Source organism: Bipolaris victoriae, assembly GCF_000527765.1.
Source record: "Bipolaris victoriae FI3 unplaced genomic scaffold scaffold_20, whole genome shotgun sequence".
In the NCBI taxonomy this organism is placed as follows: Eukaryota; Fungi; Ascomycota; class Dothideomycetes; order Pleosporales; family Pleosporaceae; genus Bipolaris; species Bipolaris victoriae.
In genome coordinates this window covers 252,659-272,246 of record NW_014575372.1, presented here as the reverse complement: position 1 = coordinate 272,246, position 19,588 = coordinate 252,659, and the positions used below count along the sequence as shown (strand labels likewise).

General features: G+C 51.6%; 6 protein-coding genes across 6 annotated transcripts; 2 read left to right on the top strand and 4 right to left on the bottom strand.

The window, feature by feature from the left end:
- Positions 1–189: 189 nt before the first annotated feature.
- Positions 190–978, bottom strand: COCVIDRAFT_92460 (hypothetical protein; the record flags this gene model as incomplete). Its single annotated transcript, XM_014703787.1, has 1 exon — positions 190–978. One exon carries the CDS (start codon positions 976–978, stop codon positions 190–192), a length of 789 nt encoding a protein of 262 aa, XP_014559273.1.
- A 2,466-nt stretch (positions 979–3,444) lies between these two features.
- COCVIDRAFT_13833 (hypothetical protein) lies at positions 3,445–3,936 on the bottom strand (the record flags this gene model as incomplete). Its single annotated transcript, XM_014703692.1, has 2 exons — positions 3,445–3,873; positions 3,934–3,936. The coding sequence occupies 2 exons, from the start codon at positions 3,934–3,936 to the stop codon at positions 3,445–3,447; spliced, it is 432 nt and encodes a 143-aa protein (XP_014559178.1).
- A 58-nt stretch (positions 3,937–3,994) lies between these two features.
- COCVIDRAFT_62043 (hypothetical protein) lies at positions 3,995–4,405 on the top strand (the record flags this gene model as incomplete). Its single annotated transcript, XM_014703786.1, has 1 exon — positions 3,995–4,405. A coding segment is annotated over one exon (411 nt), but the record flags the coding sequence as incomplete, so codon positions are not given.
- A 5,400-nt stretch (positions 4,406–9,805) lies between these two features.
- Positions 9,806–10,061, bottom strand: COCVIDRAFT_24460 (hypothetical protein; the record flags this gene model as incomplete). Its single annotated transcript, XM_014703711.1, has 2 exons — positions 9,806–9,957; positions 10,040–10,061. The coding sequence occupies 2 exons, from the start codon at positions 10,059–10,061 to the stop codon at positions 9,806–9,808; spliced, it is 174 nt and encodes a 57-aa protein (XP_014559197.1).
- A 2,780-nt stretch (positions 10,062–12,841) lies between these two features.
- COCVIDRAFT_92316 (hypothetical protein) lies at positions 12,842–13,081 on the top strand (the record flags this gene model as incomplete). Its single annotated transcript, XM_014703785.1, has 1 exon — positions 12,842–13,081. One exon carries the CDS (start codon positions 12,842–12,844, stop codon positions 13,079–13,081), a length of 240 nt encoding a protein of 79 aa, XP_014559271.1.
- Positions 13,082–14,852: 1,771 nt separating this feature from the next.
- Positions 14,853–15,485, bottom strand: COCVIDRAFT_35550 (hypothetical protein; the record flags this gene model as incomplete). Its single annotated transcript, XM_014703784.1, has 2 exons — positions 14,853–15,185; positions 15,444–15,485. The coding sequence occupies 2 exons, from the start codon at positions 15,483–15,485 to the stop codon at positions 14,853–14,855; spliced, it is 375 nt and encodes a 124-aa protein (XP_014559270.1).
- Positions 15,486–19,588: the final 4,103 nt, after the last annotated feature.

Sequence of the window (19,588 nt, the reverse complement as noted above, 5' to 3'; positions counted from 1 at the left end):
GACTGTCTGACACAATGCTTACTTCGTGATGCGGTCGTCCAGCTACATGATGGATTTCCTGTCGCGAAAGCACAACCGCATGCAACTCTGAGTCGGGGGTCACGCACATGCAATTGCAAAGAGGTCCCGCCTTTGCCGCTGCAAGCGACGTAGCACAGAGTGAGAAAGCATACTTTGCAAACCTCATGCTCACAAGCTGCCGCGGCGAGCTGGAAAAGACACACCCTCGATAGCAGGGTAGTCAACGAACCAGCTTACCCGCTCTCCGCCCTTGTGGTTCACCAGACCGCACGGCAACTGCTGTCCCTCATCGGTATCAAATATCTGGCGCATGATGTCCTTCTTTCCTCCGCCAGTCGCCACAAAGGCAATCTTCAGTCCGTGTTGCGCAACGGGGAGCGAGATGGTGATGCGTTTTGGCGGAGGCTTCGGAGAATCGGAAATGGGGAGAACCCAGGCTTCGGTTTCGCGGAGAAGGTCGGAGCCTGGGAACAAGCTGCAAGTGTGTCCGTCGGGTCCGCAGCCCAGTAGAAGCAGGTCGAACAATGGTAGCTTTACGCTGTCGCGGGCAGCAAAAACGCTGACAAGCGTCTTTTCGTACTGGTCGGCCAACTCTTGTACATCGTCGAGATACTTGACGTCGATTGGGTAGACCTTGGGTGTGCCTAGTTCTTGCGGTATCTTATCCAGAAGCTCCTCCTTGACCAACCGGTGGTTGCTGTCTTCATGGTCGAGGGGCACGGCGCGCTCGTCGGCATAGAAAATTTCCCATTTATCGAATTGGACCTTGCCTTCGCCATTGGTCTCCTTCAAAAGCGCTTGCGCCAGCGTCTTGGGCAGCGAGCCGCCGGAGACTGCGACACGGAAGACATGATGACGGTCAAGGGCGGCATTCTGGGCATCGAGGATGTAGGCGCGCAGGCTTGGGGCAAGCTCGGCGGCACTCTGAAAGGCGTATAGATTCGGAGGCTTTCCCATTGTGCAAAAGTGTGTGTATGTGAGTGTGTATAGTGTTGGTGGAGTGAAGTTTGCAGGCACGCGGTGGAGGGGTTGGCCTGGTTGGTGGGGCTATGTGCCGGTATTTCGTGTAGCGGGCCAGTGACGATAGTGACGTGCGCAGCTGTTGATTGACTAGTTTCTTCGATTCTACGTAAAAACAAAACGGAGAGAAAAGATGAAGGCGATAAAGAAGAAGGGTTGGGGGACCGCCTACGAGATGAAATCGAGGTGCAGTCGGCCCTCGTAGCCGGCGTCCATTTTGAGCAACCCGTGCAGCTATTTCCGTGGCAGACGTCGCATTGCTCTCCGGCCTGTCATGGCGCGATTTGCGCGATTATTGAGGGCTACCGCAAGGCGCCAGAACAAAACATTCAAGAGGCCCTGATGAAAGGATGGAAAGAACAGCAACAGAAGTATACTTTTCTACAGCAGACAGGTGAGCACTGCACATGACCGTCACCGTCAAGCCACCAATGAACAACGTTTGGACAACGGGAGGCATTTAGGCCTAGCCCATGATGCAGTCATGTGATTGTCCCCGCTACTCTACATCAACACATGTGCACGACGTATATGTATGTACTCTATTGAACCGGGGAGACATGTCCAAAACCGGTGCATTAGAGGAAACGGGTGTGAATGGGCTTGCATACATTCTGCTGTACGCCAGCTCGTAGTCAGCGCATGTGTGCCCATTTGGCGGTAGGCTAGAATGAGAAAGAGAGGGAGTTGCAACTGTGGCTCCTTTGTTTGCTTATTCACTCTACTGCATGTCGAGCAAAACTCTGGTGCATCGTGTACCAGACATTTCTGAGCACGTTTGAGTACGCTACTATACCCAAGACATGGTCCAGAGGAACGATGTGCATTGTGCATGTTCGAACCACAAAGAACCACGTCTACCTCTTGACTTGCTTTTTTATGACCTGAGAAAAAAAGCAAGAGCATATTCCTGGCCGGGAATAGGCAAATTGGCCAAGACTATGGTGTTTGCTAGGACCCGTCAACTGCCGGAAACTTTGTGTTAATGCAAGACTCAGATCGGACCATATGTAGTTTCGATGGGAGCGCTCTCGGTGGATAGTGGCTAGGCACGAAAGAAAAAGCCTACCAGTTCGGACAAGGCGAGGCAGATCCTGTACCAAAAACATACAAGGCGGTCCCATGCACAGACTTTTCAAGGGAAAAGGGGCGCAGAGGACGATAACGGGCGACGCTCCAATGAGTGGTTGCCACAAGATGGTGCGCTGTTTTGCTTTCGACCAGGTGGAAGTTATTCAACAGAGGCATTATTGCACAGGGCATGCAGGGCTAGGCCATGCAACGCACGGTTGAAGGCGCACCCTGAGGAGTGTGATTGCGACCCAAGGTCAACTGCTGAGAGCGCCTTTATGCAGGTCCACGTCGACATTCAAACACGCAACGAGCGAGTATCACTGCGCAGAATCCCTCCGAGATGTGAGGCAAGGTTTAGACCGGCGGCGCCATGGGTAGAGTGCCGTTTGTGCCGTGCTCTTTGAAACGCCGTGGCAGACAGCCGGGGGACATGTCTGGCACGGTTGCATGTTTGATGAAGCGGTGAAATATGGAAGAGGATTGATCCGTTTTGAGCAGGACAGGGTGGTTAGGGGATCCTGCATAACATGGAGCAGCGGGCGGGTAGGTAGGTAGGTAGGTGCAAAAGCTGGGGGAGATGTGTATGCAAGCAATGGATGGGTAGAGAAGCGCGTCCAGTCTTGACTTGATTGCCTGCTGCTAAGGCAGTGCTAAGTAGGCATAGTGCAGGGGCCTGGCATGTTCAAGGTGGTTCCTGCAACGTGACCTGGTGTTCACGGCCGTGGATCTAGACCGCGAACCAACGGTTCGGCCCGCTAAGAGACCGACGATGGGCTCGCAACCACAGGCTGCGAGAATAGCGGTCGCAAAGTCCGCGGTGCAAACTGGAATCCATGGCTAGGAGAGAAACTACCGCATGGGGAACGGGTTGTGTCGACGGGCAGGTGGTGTTGGGCGAAGGGCCGGTGGGCTCGGCAAGCGGAGAGGAGGGGGTGTGGGTAGCAGTACAGTAGTAGACATACGCGCGTTACTCCGGAGCAGTGGGCGAAGCGGGCGTTCCTGGTTGCGGCATGTGTGTGAGTTGATTAAGTCTGTTTTGTATAAGGATGCGACGGATGGCTGCGGTCGGTGGTTGCGCAAGCCGTGGGTTGCTGAGCAACAGATAGGCAGCGGGGGGGGGCTGTGCCAGGCACGCATACGCGCATTCAGTCCGCCAGTCCGTCAGTCAGTGGCATAGATGGTGTGGAGTAAGTAGTGTACACAGTCAGCCGTAAGCAGCCGGTAATACGTGACGGCGACGGCGACGACGTGGTCCGGAGGGCGAAACGCCCGTGGCAGTGGGTAGCGCACTGGGGCGGGAACAAGCTGCAAGCGTGCACATGTTCAGTTTCAGTTGTGGATGCGATCAGAGGTAGCGGCGATGTGGTTGATCTCGATGGCGACTAGCAGACTAGCAGAGGGTGCTAGCAAAAGAGTAGTAGACAGCGTGAGTGAGTGGGTGTGTGTGGGCGCGGGGACACGGCGGACATAGGGCAGGTGGGCATTCGGGGCCCATTGGGCGGCGGTGCAAGGGAGGCCGCGATCGAGACCACACCCTGGATCGCCAGTTGCACGCCCTCGCTCAGCCGGCAACCCAAGGCAGCCAGGCCGTGTGAGTTGCCCTTGGTCGCCCTTGGTCGCCCTTGTGCTTGGGAGCGCCCGGCACTGTCGCAGTCGCATGCCCAGCCACATGCCAATCGCTGCTCGTCTGGCCCTGGCCCATGTGCATGGCCCGATGTGTTGTGCGAGCATATATCTACCCGGCTGCGATCCCTCGTACTGTCCGCTGATTCACACCCCCCGTCATCCAAGAGCACAAAGACATCCACCTCGACATACCATGACGGCACATCACCTCGCTTCAGACGACCTGTCCACAACCTTATCCACCACCCCGTCCCTCTGCTACTTCAGCATCCTGCCCGCCGCACACTTTTCTGCAGAGACGCCCTCGACCAGCCCCGTGTCCGAGTACCAGGCCTGCACCCCTTCGGACCCCGCCAACCCACTGCTGGCCTTCCGTCCAGGCCGTCTATCGTTCATGTCCGCCGACGCCGACGCCTCGCGTCTGCTGCAACTGCAAACCGACGCTTCCCACCGGCCCTCGCCAGATCCTCTCCAGCCACAGCCTCGCGCCTCGAGTGCCTCGTCCAACAGCTCGGCCAGCTCGGCGTCCAGTTCCAGCTACACACCCCCATCAACGCTGTCCTGTTGCCGCTGCCGCCGCCAGTGCCTGGCCAACATGTACCAGATTGGCACCAACCGCTACTACTGCAGCCACTGCGCTAGGATGACTGGCTACAGCGCTGGCTGAAGCTTGTCCCCTGGCCGCCCCACACTGTCCGCTACAAGTACGCCGACGCGGCTAGGCCGCTGCTCCACTGCCTGGATACATCCATCCATCCATCCATCCATCCACCCACCCACCTGCATGGCTCGACAGCTCCTTTACCACAAACACTCTTACATGCACACACACACACACGACTGTGCTATCAAGGCGCCCGCCACTACTGCGACTATCACTATCACCCATCACTGACACTGCCACCTGCACGTTCAGCCGTAGCTTGGAAAACACTGGCACCGAGGAAATAGGACCGAGCGCATGATTATGAAGCGCCACTAGAGAGGCCCGAGAAGGGAATCAAGGTTAGAGGAAAGAGGGGAAGAAGCGTTGGCAGCGTATATTGGTGCCCATCAGCTGGTACCCAATATCTGGTTGCTGCTATCTGCATCTGCACGAGACAGGGAGGACATGGGCGCATTGAGCGCCAAGCCAACTATATGTACATAGAGCTATACTTTGCAGCATCACGCTGCACTATAGCCGGCCTGTTTGACGATGAGAGAACGAGAGAAATATGATACCCCCTTGTCATTGTATACGAGATTGTGTCAAGTACTGTTCAAATTGATTGATTGATTGATTGCATTGTCGTTGTTGGGCAAGTGAGCCGGCACGGCAGTGTGTGTGCAAGTGGTACGCCTGGTGTCGGGGTGAAGTGATAGGTTGTCAGTGGGGAACAACTAGTACCTGCCAAGCCCCCGTCCAATGTCCACACAGCATCCGCCGATTGCTGGAAACTTCACAGTCGCATACATGGGGGGACAGGCACACTAAACCTCCAACGGCTGCAGCCCCAGCTATACTTACTCGCTCTCTACTCATACACCATGTACATATTTGCATGCGATGCACGCGCATCCGCATTTGGATAAGAGCCGGTCACGGTGATTAAACGCTTTGCCGCTGGAATTGACGCAAGCAGTGTGCAGCGACGACAAAGATTCACGATGGCTACGACGACTTCAGATGGACGCGCAATATTGAATGCCATCAGGCACGTCAGAATGAAGGCATTGTAAAACATTCTTCGCCCCCGCGCAACCCACCGGTCGGCGTCTGGCGTCCAACTCCCGTCATAGGGCCCCACGTTGATCTCACTCTATTCTCCGCGCCCAGTCCCTCATCAATTGTAATGGCGTACATACGTACGTACGTACACAGGTTGCCGTGCAGGGCGTGTAGATGTTTGCCTGCTACAGTCTAGAGTCGCACCTCCGTGTTGCATCTTTCATCGCCGATGTACAATGCTCGCCGCTGATCGCACTACCACGTCTTTGTTGTGCCGGAACGTTAGACTTTGAGCAGGGCGCGGTAGTGGTAGCAGGCAGTTATCTTGGTCGCCGGTGTAGACGGCGAAGGGGGGATGATGGCACGGAGCACGCGCAAAAGTCAACTTACATAACACGTCCCTTCTTCCAAGGTGGCGTTCGCTAAGCGCAATCGCCCTTTCCATATGCACGTAATTGGCCTGATGAGATCGCCCGCCCAGATTAATTGTGGGTATGGCAATTGTGCAAAATCCGATCCCCATCCCGATCCTGACACCCTTTTGCTTCCATCGACAAGAGAAGAAAGAGATGAAGAAAAAAGAGTGGGGTGTTTGTGCGCATGCGACGCCACCATCATCGTCCCGCTTGCCCTGCAATCGACAAAAGCCTTTGCCCTTTCGCGTGACGGGCTGATTCTGGTGCAGATTGGGAGCCGTGTTTAATCAACTACCCATCTTTTCTTGACCCCCTCCCACTCGCTTGCTCACGCACGCCCACCACGCACACACACATACACATGCACATCCAATATGCAGGCTTTTTGCTGACCCGGACTTTGAGCCAGAGATCGCGGGATCGCAATCAAACTGCCCAACCAGGACAAAGGCATCCAGTGTCCAATGTTGGTGTCAGATGCCTCTCCGCAGCGCATCGTTGGCTGCCTGCCCCTCTCTCCAGACAAACTTCGTTGCAACAAGGTTCGCTGGGCCAGTTTGGTATATGCGTGTGCGGGAGCTTTGTCTACTGGTGTTCCCCAAAAATAAAACCTTATTAGGTTATCGAGATCCTGTTTATCGATCCGCTAATGCCCACAACTTTGGTTACGCGTGCGGGGATAACGATGGCGAGAAGAGGGGAAACACAACCACACAAGTGTGTTTCGCATGTGTCGAGATCTTGCGATGAAGTTTCCTGGGCTCAACAGGTATCATCCCTCCGCTGTCATTTCTACCTCACTCTTTTCTTCTCTCCTCGCGCGGCGCTTGCGACATGTGCCGTCATGGGATCTCAATTGTGTCGGAGCCTGCAGTGACATTTCCCTCGGTCGCCAAATCACATCATTGCCGAGTGTACGCATTGTCGCCTCACTTGACTAACAAGCACGCAAACGCGCAGCCCTATCGCGTCACCCGTCCAATGCCTTTTCCTCCAAATCATGACAGTTGGGGCCTTTCCCCAAACCCTCTTGGCGTTGGTGACCCCGCGCACAGTCTCCGTCTTTGACACATCGACGATGTCAGGCGGCCATCGAAGATCTCCCGTGTCCGATGTGGATGCATCTTATTTCCCGCCGTCCGTGCGCACCTTTTTTTCCCACCTGCCCTGCCGCTGTTTGACTACTGTTTTTGGGCGTCTTCCGTCTTTTTCTTTCTGCCGATTTTAAAAGGGCAATCGAGATGGACAGGCATCATGGTCGTAAAGGTCAAACCGCCGCATCCACGCTTCCGTCTTGATCTGCAACGGGAACCAACCCGTGCCGATGCACAACCATCTGCCATCGACGATGACGAACAGGTCCCAGCACCCCGGGTAAAGTAAAAAAAATCACTACGCTTCCTTCAAACAGCCCGCGTTGCCATTATGTTTTCTTTCTCACCAACCCTAGATGTAAGCTGCTCCCACCAACCTTATTCGCTCTCTAGCATGCGGTACGATGCACGTCGAGAACACACCATTCAGCTCCTCAAACCACTTCACAAACGCCTCAACTCGCCGGAGTTTAGATAAGGCCAAGTTCGCTAGCTCCCCAGTTCTCTAGATCAGATCTGCTCTAGCGACCAAGTTACGCAAGAAAAAAAAAACCAGGCTGCAAGCAAGAAAAAAACGGCCTTGCTTCTTTCCCTTGTTTTGCCCTTGCGCTACGCATCCCGCATGAACCTGACTCTCTTTTTTTCCGCAAACGACAAGTCTCCACACCGGTCTGGGCCCTTCTATTTCCGCATCTGTCCTCACCTCACCTTCTCCCCCTCGCACTACCATGTTGAGTAATCCACACGATGTCGCAAGAACAAGACAAGAGAAAAAGTAACGATCCTTCTATTATTTAATTCTACGCGCTACATCCGGCCGCTTTACCCAGCAACCCGTAAACCTCTCCTCTTAGCCTTGCCCAACACATTGCTGCCCCGAGTAAATCCAGTTTTTTTTTGTTTCTGAGCCCATAGCATACCATCCGCATTTTTTTATCTTCACGTCGCGATCAAAGTCTTCATATGCATCACGCATTGTTTATGCAACAACTTCTTAAGCAAGAAAAAACAAAGGACCTATGTATGGGGACACATTAACTCCGCTTTCCCGAGCCTACTGTACCCACACACGCACGCACCTACGCACGTGTCTAACAACATCTACCCGCCTACCTTACCCATCGTATCTCCCCTCCCCTCCCACTCCACCCGAAATACATACCAAATCCAGTAGCTCCCAAGTTATCGAGTAAACCCAGATGCCGTGCATAAACAAGAGTGGGGGTCGCGGTCGTAATATGAAGCGTTAGATGCAACGCTTAAAAAAAGTTGCCCAACCCCCAACCCCCATAGCTTAATAGTGTCAGTGCTTCATGCAGGGCATCGGGAGATTTTTATTCTTCCCTAATCTACTTGACCTATCTTATTATTATGTTTAGTGATCAATGGACGGGTTTAGGGGCTTGGCACCACTTGCGCGGAGAGAAAGGATGGAAGGAGAGATCATGTGCCGAGGTGCGTTTTTTTTCTCTTCTCTTCTCTTTCTTTGCGAGTGATATGTATGTTGTAAGTTGGTGTGCGGTGGTTGCTGAACTACCGGGCATCGGCCGATGAGTGCGGTAGGGTTTGGGTATACGAGGTGAGGAAGAGAGGAAGGGGGAAGGGGCGCGACGCGGCGCGCTTGTTGTTGTTGGGGGTTAGTAGAGTAACAAAACTATTGTCTACGGTATACTAGGAGACTCTCTCAACTTTTAGCTTTTTTTTTGGACATCGAAGATTGCTTTTAGTCGTTTTTTCTTTCTCTTCCGCTCTCTCTTCTTTTTTAGTGGAATCGAGATTTCGTTGCATCGAGATGGGGGTAATTGGGAAGGTGGATTCGTGATGCAGAATGACGAGGGGAAGGGTTTGGTTGGTTTGCTAGCGAGTTGATACGGAGTCGGCTTTGTGTATGTGCATGTGTGGTGTCATGCGGGCGAGTCAGGAGGAGATGATGATGGTGGATTGTATCGGGGAATCGAGAATAAAACTGCCTAAGGGAAGCAAGAGAGAGAGAGAGAGCGCGATACGAGGTTTGTAGGCATAAAAAACAGGTTAATATGGTCAAGACTTGGAAGTAGTGTGACATCGCAGCTTCTTCTTCTTCTTCTTCTTCTTCTTCTTCTTGGAGTATGGATTATGATTACTATACAAGGTAGTTGTACTGCGTCAAACTAGATGTCCCAAAGCCCAGAAGAGCAAAAGGAAAAAAGTGTAAGTTTCGTGTGTATCAAAGCAGGTAAATCAGTAAATCTTGAGTGAAGCCCCCCCCCCTTTCCCATCGCTCCACCTCGTTCGTTGATCCTTTTCTCCTCAAACCTGAGGTCGCCGGCTACGGATAGCCGGATAGTACAATGTAACACTACCAATGATAAAAAAGGTTCCTGTCCAACCAAGTACTCTCGGCGACAAGACTTCCCAGCCGCGCTCGTATCGAGCTTCGTGTTACTCCGTGTTATCGAGACGAGCGGCTTTCATCGGGCGTGCTCGTCAGGTTGGCGATGACATGTCTTGCCATGTCGCGGATGTCGCCCCCCAATCGAAGTAGTCAGTCCTCGTGGTGCCACATCTGGCCTGCTTCGTGTTCTTCTGCGGTTGGCCTCCAAGCGCGGCCATCGTAATGCCAGCGCGCTTTCGTATTGGGTTAGCTGAAATGCCACATGCTGAGCTGCACGTGATGTCAATGGCTATGATCACGTCTTCAGCCGCAGATGACTGATTGGTGTTGTTGGAAAGCAGGTCATGGCCATGGATGTAGTACTTCGCGTTGTTGTTGGGTGTCAGGGAGTCGTTCAGATTTCATGTCACACGGTTAGTGAAATCCATATCCTTATTCTTAATAGGGCCATGTTGCTGCTCCCAATTCTTCAGCGGCACTTTGTTGACCTCTGAGTTGGCTTGGTAATTAGATATTTTCGAAGAGATGGCCCACTGTAATTGTATTGCGTATAGCCGCTGAAGTCCCATAGGCGTGAGATGGGTTTCGAGACCAGGAAATACTTCTCATCTTTGTGATGTCCTGGTTGTTAGTATAGGTAATATGCAGTAGTCACCAAGTAAATTTGTTCAGTAATTCGGTCAAAATGCCCTCCTACACGTACGGTTTTGAAAGCTCCTTGCCATGATTGGAACCAGAGACGAGAGGGACAGGGAATGATGCTCTGGAGTTTGATATATGACTCAATCGTGCCGACCAGTTGGATATCACTATTTTAATTGAAAAAAAAACCGGTGTAACACAGTCATACGTGATATTTGCTGGATCTGGACTTCAAATCATCTCTTCCTTCCCGCGTTAGAGTGCCAATTTTGGCACAAGGAGTCGAGGGATTCGCACTGAACGGGGACATCATTGTATCAATTTCCAAAACCCGGTGAACTTAAAATATTACCAAACCTCACTGTAGCCTCTGTGATTCTTTTCACAATGACAACCATGTTATACCAGCCTGGGCAAGTGACATGAACACCCCAATCAGCACATAGAGTTACGTGAGGCATTCTCGGGGGGATTTTGGAAGTGCAGTCCGGGAAAGAGGAAAATCGGCCCAGGTTGGATATCTTGGTAAGATTGGGGTTCGAAAAACCTTCGCTAAGAAAAGGTCCGTTGGTTTCTGTTCGATTGGCCAGTTGGAAGTGACAGTGATGCATACAGCCTTGACATTTCCATCCGTTAATATACGCCATGGTACATTTTACATACATGGGTGCATCAAAACACCTTAACCTACGGGTCCTTGGTGAAGCCGGAAAGCTACATAGCAGGTGCTCCTACCAATTGGTAAGCCGCCGGCCTTGTGCAGAGAGACTTGCTGACACTGCATGAGTTGCTTATCGAGTCTGGAATTACTCATGTCAGGGATCAAAATGATTCCAAATACATGTATATAGTCCCCAAGTATCCGGTCGAGCGGCTACAGAAACCTTATTTGCGTGAAGTAAAGCAGCCTATACCACATAACTTCTGATCAGATCCATATCCGACAAAAGGGATGAGAAACGAGTCTTTCTCATGTTACCTATTCAGATGAGAAGCAAACAATCCACCACATATTCAAAAAACAACACTCCGAATACCGCTTCACCAAAGTGCATGCTTATCACCAAGCGCAACAGCACGCAAACTCAGGGACTCGGCAGATACTCCACTCTACAAACATCCCAGCCCTACCAAGCCACTTTTCCACTGCCGTACCTTTACCCGCTGCGCTTACTTGATGGACCGTGTCCTCTCCATCCCCGAGTCCGACCTCGGATATAAACCCCCTCCTCACTCGGATTCTTTCCTTCGGCAATGTAAGCACCAGTGTCATATAAGCATAATCGGCGTGTACACAGTAAGCGATTCCTTCCCGTACCGGACCGCCTGTTTTAATATTCGGGAATACGTGGGACGCTTTACCTACCAGATCAGAAGGGGGAGGGGGGTTGGATGTAACATAAGTAAGCATGTACGGTTTCCCGGGTTTGTGGAGAGTTTTGGTAGTGTGTTTGTGTTGCAGTTCATGTTTTGTGGGCTTTGCAGCGCATGTGAGGATGAGGTGTGGAGGGGCATGGTGTTGGGCGCGGGAGTGAGAAGAGGGGTGGGCATATACGTGCTTAGCCTACGAGTCGCGGAGTCGTGCAGAGGTGTTACTGTTCTTGTTGCGCGCGATAAGATGATATTCGGACCATGATAGGGCTGTCTAAAGTCCGTACGTATCCGAGGTGAGAGGGCTGAGTATACTATACCGTCTAGTATACGGACATTATACAGTATACAATAAAGCTATACTCGTGTCCTATACGCTCGCATCTCTAGCCATATTTTATACTGACGAAGTGTTGTAGTCTTGTATACTAGGGTTGCTAGTCTAGTATTATATATGTCTTGGAACCGTACTAAGTATATCGCCTTGGGTGGGTACCTTTCAAAAGGATCTACCTATCCTGGCATCGATCGCATACCAGATTCTTGGAACTTGACTCATGGTGACATGTCACGTTTCTTGTCAAGATCTCAGAAGCAGAACACCAAATCATTGTTGCTGTTTTTTTCTTCGACGCAGAAGGATTTGGCTGTCGGAAGCATGGTCTCAGGGTCCAGAGTGATGATGCCCGGCACGTGATCTTTACTCCTACCATTTATCTGATTTGGCATACTCGAGCAGCCAACTCATCACCGTCTTCCAGTGCAGAGCTATAATGGCATTCACGTAGACTACAAGCTTGCAAGATGCCAACGACCCAGTATCGAGACGCTACATTAGTCGTCGCCACCCTTGTATGACAGCCCTCATTTCCGCACGCTCTTATAGTACCCGAGGTGTCCGGCTCTAGCCTTACCCGCAACACACAGTCCATGTGCCAGCTCTCTATTCGCAATCAATCTGAGTTGTTTTTAACAATAAGAGGCACACGACCTCTGGTGACGCGGCAGCACACCTACGGTCCAGGTGCCGTTCGTTTCGTGTTGTGGTCTGATTTTCCATCGGGCCTTAGTCCTTTTTGGCCTAAAAGGGAAACCCATCATGCCACTTTGAAGCCCGGGACAACGTGAAAGTATGGGATCAGCTTTCCATGTGACTGTATGAATGGGCTGTTTTTTCAGAGCGGTAAGCTACTTTAAGTATCAGAGTTCTTGGTAGTTCGGCTGTTTTTAAATCTTATTGTCCTTTTTTTCTCTCCTCACGCGCGTTCATCTTTTGAGGTTCTCTTCTCCTTCCTGGCGGGTTACACGTTCCTCTCCTGGGCCATCTTGGACCACTTTCATTCTCTCTGCACTTTCGGACTGTTTTGAATATACATCGACGGCCCCACAGACCTCGTATTCATTTTGTTCCTTGCGCATTGCAACATTGGCAGATTGCCAGTCGCTATCCAAACGCTTGTTATACCGGCCCGAGATTTTTCGGCACGTTGAAATGATGATAACAAAAACCTTTTCTTTGACAAACTTTGTCATCGGATCGTCTGCGCTATGCTTCCAAATCTTCGTTCTCTATCCATGGCACGAGAAGCTTGAAGAGGAGTTTGTCCAGCTAAAGAAGGAGCACGCAACGTTGCTGGAGGAGATGCATCAGAATCACAGGAGTGAATTGAGGGGGATACGGGAACAGCTGGAGTTGGCAAATGAGAGGAGGAAGACCGGACGATTCTGGTAAGCGGCTATCGCTCACGGAGATGGAGGCCAGACATGGTCAAGGGGAGGAAAGAAGAAGGGGGTTACAGATGGGTGCATTGGGAGTGGAAGTTCTGGCCATGTTTCAATAAGAGGGTGAGATATACAAGATGAGGGTTTGGTCCGCAAGATTCGACTTGGGCTGGATGTGAGATGATGCCACCTTCGCGGCGCCCAACAGAAATCATAGCGTGAGCATGGCCATTCGGCATCCAGCCACGATCCATTCAAGAGCTGAACTCGGCCCGCAGACCCTTCAAAGCGTTTCAAGATCTCAGATCCCAGAGGGGGAAGCACATGTCAATCTGGAATACTTCCCCCGAGCTCCAACCATTTCCACTACACGCTTGCAACTACCCGATCTGGAAAGAACGATAGCCTAGAACTTTAATTTGGGAACCAAAGAAAGAGCTGTGTACAAAGTCTATTCAGCAGTATTCAGATCTCCTTTCCTCAAGACTATTAACCGTTTGAAAAAAAAAACTTTACCATATATACAAAATGCGAATATAACACAGATCCACACATACACACATACATACATACATACCTTTTACCAATCCTAACACCACAATTTCCCACTAACCACCCAAATATTGACCCCCCGTTCGCCCTTTTATTCAAGCTCCTTTCAAAGCAACCAGACTTAGTCTTTTCTTTTCTTTTGCCATAGGCTACGATATATGCAAATATTAAACCTTTACCGTTCAAGGAAACTTGTAGCGATGAAGGGGGTTACCCAAGTTACCCCTCCAAAAAAGAAAGAAAGATGGGGTTGTGGTTAGCGTTTATTGCCACTTAAGGTGGTAGAGTGTATTGGATTTGAATTCGGATTGAATCTGGTTTGAATTTGGGATCTACAGGGTGAGATCGGGGGGAAAGCTTGGAAAGTGGATTCTGAAATGGGAAGGGGCGGCGAGGCGCTGGGAATGAGTTGTTTAGGAAGGAAAAGGTGATCGGCGTGGCTTTTTTTAAAAGTGGAGATGGGAAGATGGTAGTAAAGTTTATTTGTAAATGTCAAGTGATTGGGACGGGAATTAGGATTTTATTTCCTTGGGCTATGTTTCCCTAATGATGCATACAAAGTTAGTTCGAGTGAATGCACTTACTTCAAATTACATTCACCACCATGTGAGGGTAGGAGCGTTGAGACGGCCGGTTTGTTCATTTGATATCAAGGTGCATGTACGTAAGGTGAAGAACCCCAGAAACATGGTAATAAAAAGGCAAAGAAAACATAGCCGTGACCCCACACCACCCGGGGAACACAGGGGGAAACAAGCGAGAAAACAAGAAAACAAGAAAAAAGAGATTAGTAGTGCGGAGAAAAGGTATAACGCCATAGGTGTAATGTCGAGCCCCAGTCTCCCCGTCCAGTCCCCTGTCCATGCTACCAAATGCCCTGCGAACCTGGTGATAACGTCCTGGCTCGGTAGCACCGGGCAGCAACCATGGTCCGCCGTGTCCGATGTATATGCCGCGCTAAGTCAAATCTGCAACCAGCGACAGATGGGAATGCCAGTTTGCATGCATCATGCGGTGGCATTCATTTACATGTTCAACCCTCCCCCGAAAAAAAAAACATGTGTCTGGTGTAGTATAGGTATTGGCACCGAGATGCTTGAGAAACGCCGACATCGGGGCGAAGAAATGCTGGGCGGTAGGTTGGAAACCGCCAGTGTGGGATATCGAATCGTGGTATGTATGTGTGTTCAAGGCGCAGAGTAACAGAGTTTCGTCTGGTATGTGCATGTCTATGCCTGGACCTCCTTCTTCTCGCTCATGGCTCTCGGTCGGAAGACGGCGTCCTGGCCCGACATGCGTCGGCCGAGGGCGCGATCAAGTTTAGCACCCAGGGCCAGCTTGCTCATGTCGTCTGTCTTCTCGTTGCTCATGGCGTATCGTTGTTGGACTAGGCGCTTGTCCTCGAGACGGTTAAAGCCGGCGTTCCATGATTTGATGTCCTGCGACTTGGGATCGCCGGCGGTTGACGAGGCTTCGGAGAGGTGCGAGGGCGCAATTGAGGGAGTCAGAGTGGGTGCAGCGCTGTAGGTGGACATGCGGGTGGACGCGCGTTTTGCGGTGCTCTGGGGTTTCTTGTCGTTAGACTGTTCTTGTTGCGACATGTTGAAGGGACGGTGTTGTATTGCTGTGGTTGCGGTGAAGGTTTGGGAGGGAAGCGGGAGCGATGTGGGAAGAAGAGCAAGTGCAAGAAAAGTGCAGAGGGGATGAGAGGACTAGTATACTGGGCCCAAGAGTGCAGGTGGTCCATAGGCACGCACCGGCCATGACTAGGGCATGTCTGAAACGAGCAGTGGGTACGTAGGGACGGGAAAATGGCTTACGTTGGCAAGTATGGGCCGTGAAGACTCAAGGGAGTTTGTCATGGTGCGGGCTGAAAAGTTGGCAGTCGAGGCCGGTAGGGAATGACTTGGTGGTATGTAGTAGCAAATGGTGGTAGTGACAGTAGTGGTGACAGAAGTGGTTTGGGGGGGACAGGCGCCCTACTAATACCACGCCAAGTGTGAGACGCAGCGGTGACGGCAAAGACCGGAGCGGGAGAGATGGATTCGAGAGTAGACCGCTACCTGGTGAACAGAAGGCGACAACAGATGGAACGTCGACAAAGCCCGCCGCCCTGTGCTGGCCCAGCGTCGCGCCTCGCTTGTTTCAAAGGACCCAGACGGGCAAGGGAGTGGCCCGAGTAGACAAGATCTACCGGCAGGGGGGGGGGGGCCATGCTAGCCAAAAGGTTCCAGAGGTTACGCCGGCGGCATCAGACGCTGCTGTGCACACGATATCCATGTACGTATGTATACACATAGATACAATGCCCCCCTCTCTCTTGGCAGCATTAGAGAGAAAACGCAGGCCTTGTCTTGGTGTTGTGGTGTTGATGTCCCAAGTGTGTGTGTGTGGGGGGGGCATGGCACGCACACAGTGACATAAAGACAGGAGTCATGCATCGACACAATCTCTCCACGAATGCAGTGCAATGCATGCAAGCAACAGTCTCTTGATCGCTGTGACACGAACTCTATTCGTGTGTGCATACAGACTCGTGTCCAGCCAGCCCATACCACGTCTCTGCGGTTGCTCTCGTGTGAATCCCGGTCGCTCGTATGGAAGTACTTACGCACACAGGCGTCATGACTAAGTACAGTACCCAAATGGCCATGACAGGCTACAGCCCACTTACAGCCTTTACAGCGTCTCGGCCACGTTTTTTCCTTGTGCGGGAACCCACTTTGGCCGCCGCTACCGGCCTTGGTACCCTGGGGGATGGGAGAAACCCACTGGTACGCGTGTGCGAGGGCGCGTCTGAGTGGTGGTGCCCCATCAACGGCCCGCATCGCAAAAGGCCCTCCTGCAACCACACACAATCACCCCTTGGTTGCTCCATGACTAAGTAGGTTGCAGAACCTCCTGTCTCCATGGGCTGGCCAGCCCCAGTCCCAACGACTCAATCAATCCATTGGCATCAACACCAGTCAGTCGAGGCGGAGTGCTTTCTTTTCTTTTTCTCTGGCCATCTCCAAAGTGCACCTAGATCCCCCCTTTAAACCACTGCAGCTAGTCGCTAGCACCCAGCTATTCAGCTCGCCCATGCCCTTGGTCATCGGCAGAATAGCAGCTATCAACCAACGTCATGTCGTAATGAGCCGCTCTGGGTTCGTCCAAGACCCTGGACATGTCATCTGTACGCCTCCGAATGATGCCGCGGGACGATTTGCCGTTTACTTTGCATTTGCGCTGATATCACCAACCCACCTTTCTGCGGTCTTAGCCCCTGCCCGATGCCTCTTTCTTCATCTCTTGTTATTGTTCGATCCCGTGTCTTCCAAATGAGTCAAAGATTGTCCGATCAGCTTCCCAGATGGACTGCGTGCAGTCAGCTTACTCGACCAGAAGGCATCGTCGAGCGCTGATCGTCAGTATCGTGTCGAGAGTCTCAACGCGATAGCGCCGTTGAACCTGTCCAAGCGCGCTTGCATGGGACTGAACGAGATGGGATGCATGCCCTGCATGCCCACGTGGTCAGCAACGTGGACGCACGGCCGTATCGGTGGGCCCAGTTGGGCCCCGGGTCAGGCAGAGAGTCACGCCAATGCCAATGCTGAAACCCAAGGGAACGGCTATCACAATCGGTGAGCGTTATGCGCCTCCTCAGCATCCATTCACACGTTGCGCTTAACCCGGCACGACCATACATACACCATCGCGTGGGGCGGCTAAACTGTCGCACGCTTGATAACCGACCTGCTGCCTCCAGCTCCTTTATCTCGACAATTCAATACTCCTATCTGAACCTGCGTATGCACGTATGCGGCGCGTCTTGACAACTGCCATGTATCATGCAGTGTGATGATGACGTAACCTTTCAAACCCGCCCATATCCGACATCAATTCACATAACCAAGACCGATGCTGCCTCAGTCACACTCGTCTGAGAATAATGGGGCGGGCGACAAACACGATGCGATACTGAAACGTTTGAGGCTCACTGGGCCAAGACGCCGAGCAAAGTAGATCACTAGGCTATCCTTACTACAACAAAGAAAAAGTAGCTGCCGACCTATACTAACGGAGATATGTCCCCGACTCTTTTCAATTCATAGCGTTGGCCATGGATTCCCAGGCAGAAAGTCGAGCCATGGAAGATGTTGTTAGAATCAAGCAAGAAACAGCAGACTTGATGACAGGAACAAATCACATTCATCAACATCCGCCTTTAAGCTAGCCTTGACCTCATACTCGTTCATCGCTTGAGCATTCGAACTCTCCGACGAATAAATCGACCAACATATAACCATCTCTAAAAAAAAGAACAGTCTACAATATGGAAAACAACAAAAACATACCTTGACACCTGACCATCCTCATAAGCTTGGAACATGCACCGACTAACCATAGCCCTCGGCAAACCATCCCTCTCTCACCTGATCCGCATACCCCTCATCCAACACCACTTCAGCAAGAAAACAAAAGAGAGTTCATCCAGACTCTCACCTAACAATCCCAAACCCCACCTGATCTCCTCCATACTCCGCGCTAAATGCAACACCGGACACCTGGTCCGCGCTTTCCAAAAACTCTACTTGACCCGACCAAACCCGCTAGTTCCCTATCCAACCCAACTTTCTTTTCCCCCACCAGCTCCAACGACCCTGTCTGCGTTTGCGTAAATAATATAGTTGCGGTCCGTTGATTAGTACTTCGCTTGATCGGATTAAGCTGCGACAAGAGGCGAATGAAACACAGTAGCGGACCTAAAGAATGCGGAGAAAATGGTACGTTTCTTCAATTGAGTTTGGAGCTGTGGATTATGGCGGAGACGCTGCAAATAGTAAATAGGTGGACAGTGGGCGTGAAGGTTTTCGTATGGGCGAAAATAGTCATTTTGAGACAATGGATACCTTAGGGTTTGAGTAGCGAAAGCGTAGGCTTGTGAGAGGTGCAATTCAGCGTAGTTGCATGCCGTGGTGTACTATACATGTGCGCGTATGAATCGCAGTAGGAGAAATATCTTTTTTTTACTCGAAGAAGGGAAACCCTATGTAGTAGATCACATGCTGCACAAGTTTCAGATGTATGTATACAAACAAAGCATGACTTGCATTCTCCCACAGAAACGCCGCATTCAACACCCCCTGTCTGACTCCCGCGGCTCTCGACTGCAACACACGGGTAGCAGCTGGCGACATACTAAGTTCACAGCGAGCCAAACTCCCCCGGAGAAACGTAACAATCTGCCTCTCATATGACCGTTTGTGTAACATACCCACACAACACCGCGTGACACATCCACTTCCACCAAAACTGCTCTGCGCAATCCAATCACAACCGCACAAAAGCAAAACTCACAACGAGCAACTTACGCTGTCGCTTGCAGTCAACCTACACAACCAAACTCGTCCCCGCAACACACAAAACAGTGTAAAAAAAAACGAGCAACAACTTACTATACTAGCTTACAGTCTCCACAATCACATGCTTTTCCCCTCCTCTCCCCCTTGCCCCCCCAAAACCCACTATCGTCAGACCACCCTCAGCCGTCCCCTCCCCAAAAAGCAAAAAACCAAAGAGTCAGATCAAGAACACCCCCCCCCCATTCCTACAACACACATCCATCCATTATCTTCAAAAAATAAATAAAAAAAAACTCATCTCCCCAAACCGCCGCATCCCCAGAAAACCTGTTCAGCCCTCCCCCCCGCCCCACAAACACTAACCTCAATCCGCAACCGTCGCAAAAAACCCCCCCCCCAAAAGTCCCTTTGAGCGTTCACGCAAGAAAGCAAGGGCAGCTGCGGCGGCGGCGGGGGGCGGCGGGGGAGGGCGAGGGCCCACCCACAAGGCCAGGCGAACGACGTTCGCTACAATCTACGGCTTGGCTGTTTTTTCTTACTTACCTTGGTGGGGTGGTAAATCAGTGGGCGCCAAAGAGGAAAGAGGGAGCTAAAGGAAGGGGGGTAGGGAGGTGGGGTGG